Below are 14867 nucleotides of genomic sequence, written 5' to 3' on the forward strand. Positions count from 1 at the left end.
TCCAGTTGTTTCCTTTCTTTGGCACTAGGAATAGACGGGAATAAAATCCTAGGCCTACTTCTGACGGAGGGACCACCTGAATTGCCTCCATCTGCAAAAGCAGAGAAATTTGCTCTTGAGCCTCCAGCCTTTGCTGTGGAGGCACATCCGGCATGCCTTTGAGAGGAGGAAAAGTGTGAAAATAAAACTTGTAACCTTGATTTATTATATCCAACACCCATTGGTCCTGGGTGACCAAATTCCAGTTTTGTTTGAAAAGTCCCAACTTTCCTCCTAGAGGAGCTGCCAGTAAAGAAGGGTCTGGCAGCGGAAGACACAGGTCATTGGGTCTGCTTACGAAAGGGCTGACCCCTACCCTCACCAGAAGACTGTGCAGGAGAGCTCCAAGACCTAGGTCTGAAATAACCCTGAGCGTGAGCCCTGCCTCTACCACGTCTAGACCTGCCCTTAGACTGATAATCCGAAGAAGGATAAGACCATCCTCTAGCAGGCCAATTCCTACTAAACTTAGGGGGCTGCACCTGCATACAATCCTTGACCATCTGCATAGACTTAGCCTTATCTTCCATCTTTTTCAAAACTGATTCCACAGGAGGGCCAAAAAGTACTTCAGATTGAAGAGGAGCATCCAAAATCCGAGCCTTAACATGCTCTGACAAATTTTGATCCTTAAGCCAGGCATGTCTACGAATAACTGAACCTGTAGCAGCCACCCTGGATGAAGCCTGAAGAGCATCAAAACCACACTGCAAAGAATGTTTGCCAACTTGATCTGATGCATGAACCAACTCCTGGAGCTCCTTACACTCTATACCCTCAGATAAAGCATCCACCCGAGATTTCAATTGGCCTAACAAAAAATTCTGATACTTCAGCATATGAAATTGGCAATTCAAAGCCCTCATAGCTAACGTAGAGGAGGTGCACACTTTTTTCCCCCTCCTATCTAACGCTCTAGAATCCTTATCCAAAGGAACTGGATTCTTAGCCACAGCAGCCCTAACACCCTTCGGACCCTGAATAATAGTTTCCGGATCAGCTCTAGGACTCCTGTACAAATACTTATGTGCTTCTGGAACTCTGTAATACCTGTCTGGCTTAACAGGGGCCGGAGGCAAAGAATCAGGATTAAGGGAAGATTCAGAAAAAACATCCTGAACCACATCTAAGACAGGAGGAATAGCCAAGGGCCTATGTTGTGGCAGAAACAAAAATTCCCTAAGCCTTTTCCGAGAATCTGAAAAATCTTGACCTTCCACTTGAAATGTTCCCTCATGGAATGTGAAGTCTCAGAAAAAGAAAAATCCTCTGGAGGAGAAGCAGACGGACAGGAGTCCTCTGCATCTGAATCTGAATAGGAAGGGAAATCCTGAATTTCTTCAGCTGAGGATTCAGAGTAATCAGAGGAATGATCCATTCCCTCTAAATCTGCCTCCACCCTAGGCCTCTTCTCTGGGGGGGGGCATAGAACGCCTGATCAAAGTAATCAAGTCCTCTGCCATTTTCAACATATGCTTTTTAGGAACAGGAGCTGGAGAGCTAGAACTATGACCAGGGCCAACAAGACAAGGTTTGGCCTTAGCATGGCCTTTAGCCACTGAAGTAGAAGGCCTAATAACCTTTTGTAAAGCTGGAACTACAGACACCTGAGAAGCACCCTCAGCCTGGCCGAACTCCTGAGAGGCCAACTCCTGTAAAAGTAAAGGTTCCCCCTGGGATTCAGCCGAACCCTCGGCAGGATCCACAGATTCAACCGGAGGCTCCGTAGAACCGGCGTCCGCAACGGACGACTCATCCGGTTTAGACCTTAAAGATTTATCCTTACGCTTTTTAGCGGTAGCGGGCTTCGGAGGATCCGACGGCATGTTATAGTTACACCGTTTATCAAAAACAAGCCTGGCACAGTCTAATCTTTGTTTAATGGTGCGCTTGTTAAATCTAGCACAAAAGCGACACCTGACCACGTCGTGCTCAGGCCCCAAGCAAGGAATACAGAAAGAATGATAATCCCTATGAGGTATCTGTTTCCCACAAGAAATACAATTATTAACTTTTTCTGACATCCGGATAACTGAGGCAAGAAAAGACAAAAATTTCCCCAACGGGGTACTTAGCCCAACTTGGTCTTCGGTCTGAAACTCGATAAATGAAAATTTCAGAATGCCGAACGGCACTTGCAAACGCTGCTTCTGCTTCGGACCACGCGGCAAGAAAGACTGAGGATATGGCGTCAGTCATGCGCTTAAGTACTACTACGTACTGACGTCAGCTCTAGGCGACAATGACCGACGCCAGCCTAGCTCTTTGGTATTCGGGCCGACCGAGGACAGCGGACTACCCACAGGTTATGACTGCAGCAATGTGAGACGAAGAACATCATCCATGGTCACTATGGCTTTGGGCTGAGGGAGGATGAAAGGACGGCCTTGTAACACCTGTTGTGACTGCATCCACCAGCAAAGATATCTTTTGCATACTTGAATTATTCTTATCTTCACTGACATGGGTTGAGAAAGCACTGACAACTGTATTGCTAGCATCCATAGTAGAATTCTCATGTGGAATCTTGCTAAAGGAACTAAAATTATTGCCACTGACACTGACCCCAGGGCTTGCAGAAGCAACTGGGCTGCAAATCTGGTACTACAAATTATCTTCCTGACCTGCATCCTTATAGTTTGCACTCTTGAAAGAGGAAGAGAAGCTACCATACATACTGTGTTGAACACAGCCCCTATGAATTCTACTGTCTGGCTGTTTGTAAGTGAGACTTGCCATAATTTATAGTTATTCTGAGATGTAAACAAGTCTGTAGCACCTGATTCTGTGCTTCTATCAGTCGATGCCTGGTCAGGGCGATAATGAGCCAGTCATCTAGACATGGAAACACTCGCAATCCCTGCAGTCTCAAGTGAGCGGGTACCGCTTCCATACATTTGGTGAACAGCATGGGGGCTCTGGTGAGGCCAAAGGGCAGTGCTCTGAACTGACAGTGACTGGCTCTTCTTGTTTGTCTGTTAATTTCTATGTGATAGTAAGCATTCTGAAGGTTTATCAAGCACATCCAGTTGACCTTCTCCAAAAAGGAAGAATGAACTGAATTGTGACCATCTGGAACTTTGTGTGTCGAATTGACTTATTCAACACACAGAGATCCAAAATTGGTCTCCAGTCCCCTGTTTTCTTTGGCACTAAAAAAAATCTTGAGTAAGTTCTGGTGGGACCTCTTGGATGACTCTTTTTCTTTGCAGCTTTTCGATTTCTAGTGCTGCTGCTTTCCTCTGACTGGGTGGAACATCAGGAAATTTTCTTAACAATGGAGGAGGTAGGAAAAAGGACATTATAATTCTCTGCACCCAACTGTCTTTTGAAATATGTAGCTAGGCTCTCTGGTGCAGAGATAAGCAACCTCCAACTGCCTCCGGAGGTGGACAATCGGGCCTCCTTTCAGGAGCGCTGAAAGGGTCTGACAGAAAAGGAATCTCTGGGCCCCTGGTTTTGTGGGCCTCCTCTGCCTCTGGGGGAACTATCTCCACGCGTGTCCTGGAAAGGACCCTGAGACTTTTTGAACCACATTTTTCAACCTTCCCGATGACTCCCGGAAAAGGTCCTTTGAGGAGTTGAAAAATACACGCCCACTGCAGAGAGGGTCTTTCCGCCTTTCTCACACCTGGAGAGTGTGCCCTTCAGTGTGGGGCCAAACAAAGAAGTGCTGTCAAAGGGAGTACTGATGAACAAGGATTTGAAGGGCTCCGCAAAATCAAACAAGCACATCCAGGCATGCCTCCTGATGGAAATACCTGAACCTGTGGCCCTTGAAGTGCCTCCTGCAGACTACGAGATAAACATCATGGATGAATTAGCTATAGCTTGTAGAGTAGCCAACTGAGAGACTACTGAAGATTGAGCCTCAGCAGCTTTGGTTCCAGAAAGGGATTTTGATAGCTCTTTAATCAAATCTCTTTGAAGCCTCGTCAAATGTGCCAGACAGTTTAGCAATCTGAGTGTAAAAGTCACTGAAGCATAAACAAGCTTCCCAAATCTGTCCATTGCCCTAGACTCTCTGTTACGAGGATGGACAGTGAAACTCTGTTCCACGAGTTCCTTTTTTGTAGCTGCCACCATGACCATGGCATCTACTGGCACCCCTTTACCCCAAAATTCCCTTCCTACTTGTGGAGCCAGAATTCAGTCTAGTCTCTTGGGGATTAGCTCAGCTAAATCAGGTTCCTTCCATGCCCACCTAGAAATCAAATCAATGAGCTCATCAGTGGGTGGAGTAACCCAAGAGGTAGACGGGCCAGCTCCAAAGGCCTCCAGAAATAATGGATTTTCTGGAGAAGGGTCTTGGGAAGACCCGCCACCCTTCTGCTTAAGAATCTCAAGAATGTCTCCAAATCAGACGTCATCGGATGGTCATTTTGGGGACCCCTCTCTTTCATCGAAATCAGTATCCTCAGTGACTGACTCTTGAGGAAAGTCAAAGTGTCTCCTTTCCCACTTCCCCTTCCTAGGGGCTTCCTTAGTGGGATGGTCCAGTGAAGTATCAGAAAAGATTACTATATCCTGCCGGGTAGCCTGGAAGCTTTGAGCTGGCTGCCCCTGTGGGGTAGAATGCTGAGGCTCATGGTGCAAACTCATTTGAGAAGGACAGGGTGGGTTCGGGGGGGGGGGTAGGACACATCTGTCCTGCCAGAGCAGAGAAAGTACAGTTGTGTACACTTACCATAAATGTAGATGTTTGAGTGTATTCACTGTTGCAGTCATCACTTTTGGGTTATCTGCTTGCAGTTGTCCTCAGTCAGCCTGATTAACAAAGTCTTGGGTCCTGCGTCGGTTGCTATCTCTTCTTACGTGACGTCAGGTATATAAAACATGCAGCCGACGCCATTACATTAGTTTTTCTTGCCCCAGATGTCAAGTGCCCCCCTGATGGGAAGCAATTTAATATATAAATATACAAGGATATACCTCCAGCAAAAAAGCAAATACACTAAAAAGCTTTTGAGCATAGTAGAGGAAAGTAGAGGTATAACCAAAAGAAGTCAGGGGGCTGGAGGGAGGGTAACCAAGACTGCAACAGTGAATACACTTGAACATCTACATTTATGGTAAGTGTACACAACTGTACTTATGTTCTTCGTGTTTCACTGTTGCAGTCATCACTTTTGGGTAGATTCCCAAAGCTCAGGTTGGGAGGAGGAATTTAGATAGCATTAGGACCAGCTATAAGGCCCTGCAAGACTGCAGTGGCAAAGCCAGCTCTGGATTTAGAGAAAATTGGCAAATGATAATGCTTGGTGAAAGTATGTACAGAACTCCAGGTAGCAGCTTCAAGGATGTCCCTGGTAGGGACGCCTCTGAGAAAGGCTGTAGAGGTAGATGCAGCCCTGGTAAAGTGGGGTCTGATCCCCTGTGGGATAGGTTTTCTATGGTGCTTACAGCAGAAATGAATGCAATGGCCTATCCATTTAGAAATGGTTTGCTTAGAAATAGCCTTCTCCTCTGCCCCTGCAGCAAATGCCACCAGCAGTTGTGCAAATTTCCTTTGAGGTTTAGTCCTGTCCAAGTAAAATCTAAGCTGTTTTTGCACATCTAAGGAGTGCAGTATCCGTTCCGCTTTGTTCTGTGGATTAGGAAAGAAGGTTTTCACATGAATGGACTGATTAAGAGCCACACTGGATACCACCTTGGGCATGAAGGATGGATTGGTTCTGAGGGACACCCTGTCCTCATGAAAGACAATGAAAGGCTCCATTGCCATAAGTGCCTGTAATTCAGATACCCTTCTTGCTGAAGTGACTGCTAAAAGGAAAGCTGTTTTCCAAGAAAACAATTTTAAATCTGCACTAGCAGCTGGCTCGAAAGGAGGACGAGTGAGTTTCTCCAAGACAAAGTTAAGGTCCCAGGCTGGGGCTGGAGCTCTCCTGGGTGGTCTTAAATTTTTGGCCCCTCTGAGGAACTGCTTGAGCAGTGGATGAGAGAAGAGGGGAAGTTCTGTGTTATAATGAGCTGAAATTGCTGAGGCATGAATTTTGATGGAGGAAAAAGACAGACCCTTGTGAAGCATCTCAGTTAAGTACTGTAAAATCTGATGTAAATTGGGTGCTGCTGAGCTCATCCCTTGAGATTGGTTCCAGAATCTTTTCCATTTTTCAGCATAAGATTTTCTAGTACTAGGCCTCCTTGCCTCTAAAATGATATCTATTACTGGTTTACTGAGGGATAGTAAAGGAGAGATTAGGTAATTAGTCAGGCTGCTAGGTACAGTGTTAGAAGCTGAGGGTGCAGAATCTGGTTCTCCTGATGAGACAACAGGGAAGGAGTCTGAAGCAGGTGCCATGGGGCCAACCCTGACACACTGTGCAAGAGGGGGTACCAGTCTTGGTGTGGCCAGTCTGGTGCAATCAAATCATCCTTGGTTTGTCCTGTTTGATCTTTAGTAGTACTTTGGAGAGTAGAGGCATAGGGTGGAAGGCATAGACTGATAGGTTTTTCCAGATGAAGGACAGAGAATCCACTTTCCAGGCTTGTTTGTGGGGAGTCCTTGTACAAAATTTGTCCAATTGGTAGTTCTGGGGAGAGGCAAACAGATCTATATCTGGGCTCCCCCATTTGCTTGTCAACATATTGAAAATCCTTGGTTCCAGTTTCCATTCGTGTGGGTCCATGAGGTTTCTGCTTAGTCCGTCTGCCAGTGTATTTAATTTCCCTGGCAGAAATTGAGCTTGTAGAGACACTTGGTAGCTCAGGGCTGTGTTCCACAATGCCATGGCTAGTCTGCAGAGGGCGTAAGAATGTGTGCTCCCCTGCTTATGTACCACATAACAGTGGTGTTGTAACTGCGGTGGTGGTGCTGCGGTACCCTTGTCGCCTCACAGTTAGACGTTGCCCGTTCGATTCTCAGTTAGAGCATCTTCTGTGTGGCAACATCCGTGAATGGGCGTTCCTTCGTTGAAGGTTGTGCATTAGGCCCGGCAAGCCAGCACGTAAAAATCTACTGCCAATCATTAGCGGACCGGAGTTCCGCTGTGGCGGCCCCTAACCGGGAAAAGCCGAAAGAAACAACAATAACAGTGGTGTTGTCTGCCTTTACCATTAGTTGTCCTGGAAGAATGTAGTCCTTGAAGGCTGTCAGAGCATTTTCTACAGCTAACATTTCTTTTTGATTGATATGCAGGTGCATTTGACGGGTTCCATTTGCCCTGAATGCACTTCCTTGCCAGGTGAGCCCACCCATTCATAGTCTGATGCGTCTGCTGTTAGGTTTTGGGCGGCAGGGGGTAGTGTGAATGGTAGTCACTTGTTTTGGTGGCAGGCCTCTTCCCACCAAAGGAACTCTAGGCATAGGCAAGGTATGACAGGAATCATTGCTTCTAGATCCTGAGAATGTTGACACCATAGGCTTTTTAGATACCATTGTAGTTTCCCCATATGCAGTCTTGCATATGGAATTAGAAGAATGCAGGAGGCCATGAACCCCAAGCCTTGCTGTATTTGTCTTGCAGATAGCAGGGTTTTTGTGGCCACTTGCTTGAAGTAGGTTGTCAAATTAATTTGTTTCTCTGGTGTGAGGAAAGCCATCTGGGAAGTTATATTCAAGCTTGCTCCCAGGAATATAATTCTTTGACAGTGTACCAGGTGTGATTTATTTTCGTTTATGGCGTACCCCAGACAAGTTAGCAGCCTTTGTACAAAGGCCAGATGATTCAAAAGTATGTCCTGGCTTTCTGCCTGAATTAGACAATTGTCCAGGTATGGGTATATTTGAATATTTCTTTGCCTGCAAAATGCAATAACTAGAGCTAAGCACTTTGTGAATACCCTGGGTGCAGTAGATAAGCCAAAGGGCAGTGCAGAGAACTGAAAGTGCGTGTAGCCTGCTTTGAAGCGTAGGTATCTTCTGCAAGATTCCCTGATTGGGATGTGCAGGTATGCTTCTTTTAAATCTAGTGTTGCCAACCAGGCATTTTTGTCTAGCATAGGAAGCAACTGGTGAAGAGTCAGCATCTTGAATTTTGAAATCACCAAAAAGGTGTTTAGAGTAGACAGGTTCAGGATAGGACGCCATGAATTATCTTTTCTGGGTACCAGGAAAAGTCTCGAGTAGAAACCTTGCCCCTTTTCCTCTTCTGGTACCAACTGAATAACCCCCATGCGTAAGAGAGAAAGTACTTGCTTTTGGGCCTCTGCCCACGGATTTGGGGGTAGATCTGGCCATCCACTTGGTGTTGGTAACGTGTGGAAGTGAAATCTGTATCCCTGGGACACTATATTTAAAACCCATTCGTCCTGGGTAATGAGTTCCCAGTTCTTTGCATGAAGAGCAATCTTTCCCCCCAAAGGGGCAGTCAGTTGATAAGTGCTTGGAAGTTTTAAAAAGAAGTCACTGAGACAGTTTACTATAGGGGGGAGTTTTACTGCTCCCAGATTTGGAAGTGGAGGCCCCCCCACTGCTTAGTCCTGTGCGTACCCTGGGACTGCAGCCTGGGAGCTCTGTTAGATCTGAGTTTGGACTGAGGAGGGCTGGAAGATGCAGGAAAGGACCAACTCTTGGAAGGATAATGCCTACTAAATCTTGTAACAAGGTTGTACTTGTAAGAAATCATTAACAGTTTGCATAGATTTAGCTTTTTCTTCCATCATTTTAAGAACTTCTTCAGCCTTGTTGCCAAACAGGCGGTCCTGGTTTAGGGGAGCATCCTGTAATTTTGCTTTAACATGATCTGGTAGGGATTGCTCCTTAAGCCAAGCATGCCTTCTATGTACAGACCCAGTTACAGCAGCCCTGCAAGATGCCTCAAGAAAATCAAAACCACATTGTAAATATGTTTTCTAACTTGTTCAGATGAATGCAACAAATCCTGTAAATCCTTATTTTCAGCACAGTCAGGAATCAACATCATTTTCTGTTTAAGCAATCCAATAATATGCTGCTGATACATATGAAAATGGCAGTTTAAGACCCTAATGGCCAAAGTTGCAGAAATGTATACCTTCTTACCCCAATTATCCAGCGCCCTGGAATCTCCATCAGAGGGGGTAGGATTTTTGGCAGTAGCAGCTTTAATGCCCTTAGGCCCCTGTGAAATGGTACCAGGATCCGCAGTAGGATTTTTAAAAAGGAATTTGTGAGAGTCAGGGATCCTGTAATATCTATCAGGTTTCCAGGGAGCAGGAGATAAAAAGTCAGGGGCCAAGCTAGATTATTCAAATGCATCAACAACAATGTCTAGTACAGGAGGGTATGGCTAAAGGCCTGTGCTGGGGCAGGATTAAGAAATCCCTAAGCCTCTTTTTAGAATCAGAGAAATCCTGACTTTTCCATGAAAATGCTCCCTGAGAGTATGCAAGGTTTCACCAAAAGAGAAATCCTCCGGGGGGGGGGGCAGAGGGAATAGAGTCCTCAGCATCAGAATCCTCATAGGTAGATAAGGGTAAATCCTGGTCATCAGAAGAAACAGAAAATTCATAATCCTGGTCAGAAGTATCATAAATAAACAAACTCAGTCCTAGGTCTCTTAGAGGGAAAAGGCCTGCTTCCCCTGATTAAAGTAATAAGGTCTTCAGCCATTCTTATCATTTGCTTTTTAGCCATAGAGGCCTGACCATGCAGTCTGGGTGTCAGTTTTCTAGGCATGATTCGAGACTTGGGCTTTGAAGAAGACGATGGCGTCGGTTTAATACGCAAGTCAGTAGGCCTGAACACATCCTCAGAAGCTGGTGCCTGCACAGCAGCTCCGGACCCATCCAAGGTAGAGACATCCGCAGGTTCCACAGTTGAAGCATCTTGTGGCATACTGGACTCCGAATGGGTCTCAGTAGAGGCCTGCGAATCAGAAGTAGCGGGTATCAGGGACTGTGAAAGCGCCTCACTGAGTACCGGCGAACTGGTGACTAGCTTAGGAGAAGCGTCGTCGGCAGCTTTGGACCTAGGCGGCCTGTCTCTGTCTATCGTTGCATTTTTTCAGAATGCCGGTAGTCGGATGGCTGACCAAAGACACAGGATAATTGAACCCAGCACCAAAATATTTAGAAGCGTAAATATACCGATGATAGATAGTTCGTGGTTTAAGGCACAAAACTGACAGCGAGGTACGTCGTGGTCAGGGCCTAGGCAAGGAATACAGTACGAATTAAAATCTTTATGAGGTATTTGCAAGTAATGCAATTATTTACTTTTACTGACATCGGTTAAGAGCAAGAAAAAGTTTCCCCAACGGGGTACTTAGCTTTTAGTTGAAGACTTCGGTTCTGAAACTCAAAAACGAAAATTTTAGGAGTCGGCCGACTGGCACTTGCTAACTGCTTCTGCGTTGGGCACTGCACTGCAAGAAAGACTGATGGCGTCGGCTGCATGTTTTATACCCCTGACAACCTGACGTCATGGAAGAAGAGACAGCAACCAACGCAGGACCCAAGACTTTCTTAATCAGGCTGACTGATGGCTAATGCAAGCAGATAACTCAAAAGTGATGACTGCAACAGTGAAACATGAAGAACATCATTCTCTTCACAACCTCAAAGCCAGATTGCACCAGACAGAAGGAAGACAACGGAGCAGAGAAAGCAAGTTTCTGGACCATCACCTCCATCCACTCTGAGAACCCACCACAGGTGGAAGTTGGAGCTGAGCCATCCACTTCTGAGGCTCCGAGATGAAGCGACTGGTCAGAAAACCTCACAGTCGACTCCAACCTATCAGACCCGACAAGGATGTTTCGACTCCAAGAGACATCCAGCTCTGAGGAAGTCGGAGCTGGTGCACTCAGCGCAACATTTGGAACTGAAGAAAGTGTTTTCTTCGGATCCAGAACAAGACAGACCCAGAAGGCTCAGATCCAAGGACTCTAAAACAACAGGCTGGATTACAGAAGGAGCTGTCATGGGTGGAGTAGTGGATGATCAGGTTTCCTGACCAGAAGGGGTAAAAGCCATGAGAACTCCTATCTGAATTTGCACTGTGAAGAATTTCCTTCTCATTCTCACCACATCTGCTTCAATGAGACTCCTGCAGGCATGAGAAAATGCCAGAGATGGAAATTTAGAGTAACCTCCAAAAAAGGGGAAGGCATTCTGGATGGAACTGTGTCCAAATGGGGGAGCACGTGATCCTGGGTAGAGGCTTCAGATCCAAGACAGTAGGATCCGATGTAGATTTGGTTGGATCCAAAGAGGGCTGGATCTTAAGTTTTGGATCTCATTTCTGTACTTTCTTGGGAGGTTCCGACAAGGAACAGGCAGAAGACTCCTAAGGTTTAGACCTCTTGAATGGGTCTTTAGCCTTCTGATTGGGGATTGAGCCCCAATGATGGCTTCAGAAAAAAAGAGGTGGGCAGCAAACCCTTTAATATTGTTATTTCTCCTATCAGCAAGAGCACAAGGGTTAAACATATTGCAAATACTGCAATCTATCTTTAAATGATCTGGGCCCAAGCAATAAACGTAAAGAGAATGGGCATCAGAGATAGGCAATATGTGCCCACACATCATACTTCTTGAATCCCGAAGGACTTTTTTCGAACATCTCGTAAAGGAGATATCAAATCAAAAACATGCAATAACAATTTATTTTTTTAAAGACTAGAAAGGACAGACAGGAAAAATACCACCAGTAGTACTGAAGAAATTACACAAGGTGTAATAGAAAGGAAAAATATAATTTTACCAACAATTGTAAAGTTAGAAATACACAAAGTGTATAAGGGTTGGGAAGGAAATCTAGGCCTACCAACAATGGTAGGCAGAAATTATACTAATGAAAGGAGTTTAGTAATACAGACACAGAGAGACAGTATACATCTAGCAAACAAGCTGTTTTGAAAAGGAAATACATTTGAAAAAAATTATCTCCCACTCTGTAACTTGAGAGCTGAAGATGACCACGTCTAGATGCGAAAGTGGCAAAGGAGATCTGGCATTGCTACATTATAGGTAGGGAAGGACCTTGAGAGTTTTTGGAGGCCATGAGCTAGTTTAACGGCCGAGTCAGATCTAAGGATTGGATCTGAACCCATTAGTGTTGAGGAATGAATGGAAATTGGCAACATCAGATCATACAATTTCTGCATGCTTTACTCGTGGTCCCCTTCTTGCAGACACTAACAAGGTCACTGCCTTATATCAGATTTCCCTTCCTCCTTGGCTCAGTTGCCTTGGGTCTGAAGTTACATGTATGTACCCTGATGGTACTCAGAACACAGATGAAGAGTGGGAGGGTGAGGAAGCATACACAGCTTCTGCACACTTGCCATCCCATGCTTACTATGAGTGATGAGTTAACACCAAAAATTCACATGCAACCAGACAGGTTAATACAAACTCTTTTGTTTATAAGTCATCTTTTGTGTACTGTGTGACTCTTGAGTTAGTCACTTAGCTGGACGGGTTTCTCAGGTCTTCACTGACAATGGACCTCAACCCAATTAACATATGAAGTAAATATACAGAAAAAAAAACACATGGTCTGAGAGTCAGTTACAGCAGGACCTTCTTCCTACATAGTCTGAAGGGTAGATTTACTTATGCCTTAGCTTCCTTTCAGTGTCCAAAGTATCACATTCACAAGGTACTGCACTCTGCAAGAAGTCTACCACATACTCATGCAAGCACAATAAACACCTCCAACACCATCCCATCACCTGGTGTACTACTGTGAATTGGCCAAATCTCTCATCATCAGGGAGAATACTCTGACAAAGTGCTCCTCCAGTGGGACACCTTCTCCCAGGTCTGGAGAATGCGCATAACCTCTATTATTCCTCTTTCTCCATGGCTAATCCTCCAGTGCTTGAGATGCTACAAATACCAGAATTTACTCATACTGTAGGCCTGTTCCTGTGCTTGCAAGCCAGTGCATCCATTCATCATTTAGAAATATCTAAGTAGGTTACATGACATTATCTTGTCCTGAAGAGATAAGGGATATGACTTCCCGGGAGTAATTATCCCAGAACATGACTCTGCTGTAGTTATTACCCCTGTATTTGCAGATTGTTTACAAGCAACAGAAACACATATCTTCAGCACTTTCAGCTCCTCACTCGTAAAAATTTGGGTAGGCTGTAGACTGGGAGTTTGAAACAGGTAAGGTGTTTATGGAGAAGCAGGATAAAATTGCGTGGGATCCTGAAGAAACAATCACTACAGATGTACATTGCTGCTGAAGAATAATTAAACAGTTGTGACCCTTACTATCCAATTCCATTCTCCTTGTGAGAACATATCATGAAAAACAGGAGTAAAAATGAATAATAAACAGAGGAAGTGATGACTATTAGCAATGCAACTGGTAAATCAAAAAGGCCTTAGACTGCTAAAGCAGGCAGCAATAAACAGATCTGTACTAAAAAAATGCACTGATCTTTGGCTTTACAACATTGAGACGGGATGAATACTAATACAATAACTGTTTTTTTCCTTACCCTTTCTCTGAAATTGAGATTTTCTGCCAAGTTTTTCATTAGTAATGAAACTGCATGACAGACTTTGTGGCTGCCATTATGAAGTAGAATTCCTAAAGCTTTAAGCTCCTCCTTCTGAAGCTGATCTTCAGATATTCTTTTAAGGGTTTTCAATACCACATCTTGGTCATCTGAGTAAAGATTCTGCAAACGCAGCTCTGTAGAAGATAAAAAAAAAAAGAAAGAAAAGACTGCTCAGCATGGATACCCGATTTCCTAAAAGCAGAAACAACTTCCATTATCCAACACTACATGACCATTAAGGAGAGATAATGTCTCTCCTTTCACATCCGTCTGCATTTCAGATGGGAGTGGTACACTGTTACAGTGTATTTGTCCATGAAAACTGAAAATAAAAATAATAATTATAATAAGCCTAACCAGTTCCTCCCAGTTACAGCTAGTCCTTGTGTTGATTCAGGAGATTCCATGCAGCACAGATTAAAACAGTACAGTTGTGTACACTTACCATAAATGTAGATGTTCAAGTGTATTCACTGTTGCAATCATAACATTTGGGTTATCTGTCTGCAGGTAGCCCTCAGCCAGTCTGAATACCAGAGTCTTTGGATTTCTGCGTCGGATGCTGTCGCTTCTTCCATGATGTCAGGTCGTCAGGGGTATAAAACATGCAGCCGATGCCATTACATCAGTTTTCCTTGCCCCAGATGTCAGGTGCCCCCACAATAGGAAGTAATTATATGGTATGGGACACCCCCAGCAAAAAGCAAATACACATGATATAATATATGGCAAACAAGAAGGAAAGGTGGAGACAAGAGAAGTCAGGGGGTTGGAGGGAGGGTAACCAGGACTGCAACAGTGAATACACTTGAACATCTAAATTTATGGTAAGTGTACACAACTGTACTATGTTCTTCATGCTTCACTGTTGCAGTCATCACATTTGGGTTGATTCCCAAAGCTAAGGAAGGGGGTTGATTCCCAAAGCTAAGGAAGGGTGGAGGCAGTTAAAGAGCATTAGGGCTAGCAATCAGGTCTTGTAAGACTGCTGTGGCAAATCCAGCTCTGGATTTAGAAAAGATAAGCAGGTGGTAATGCTTAGGGAAAGTATGTACAGAGCTTCAGGTAGCAGCTGCCAGGATGTCCTTGATAGGGACTCCTCTGAGAAATGCCATAGAGGTAGATGCAGCCCTGGTGAAATGTGATCTTATCCCCTGTGGGGTAGGTTTTCCATGGTGCATGTAGCAGAAATGGATGCAATGGGCTATCCATTTGGAAATGGTTTGCTTTGACATGGCCTTCCCCTCTGCCCCTGCAGAAAAGCTAACTAGGAGCTGGTCAGATTTTCTGAGAGGCTTAGTTCTGACCAAATAGAATCTAAGCTGTCTGTGGATGTCCAGAGATTGCAGTATCCTTTCCCCCTTATTTTGAGGACTAGGG

The 14867-nt window shown here is 44.8% G+C and overlaps 1 protein-coding gene across 11 annotated transcripts in view; it reads right to left on the reverse strand.

Annotated features, from left to right (window-relative positions):
- The window catches only part of RIPOR1 (RHO family interacting cell polarization regulator 1), a 2621322-nt gene that overhangs the window by 214109 nt on the left and 2392346 nt on the right, over window positions 1–14867 (reverse strand). For all 11 annotated transcript variants that reach the window (XM_044058659.1, XM_044058658.1, XM_044058663.1 and 8 more), the window contains one exon: window positions 13425–13621. In XM_044058659.1, the coding sequence (XP_043914594.1) occupies window positions 13425–13621 (197 nt within the window). The remainder of the gene's footprint in view (window positions 1–13424; window positions 13622–14867) is intronic.

The sequence above is a fragment of the Protopterus annectens genome, chromosome 16.part0, assembly GCF_019279795.1.
Source record: "Protopterus annectens isolate FY-2018-M chromosome 16.part0, PAN1.0, whole genome shotgun sequence".
Classification (NCBI taxonomy): Eukaryota; Metazoa; Chordata; order Ceratodontiformes; family Protopteridae; genus Protopterus; species Protopterus annectens.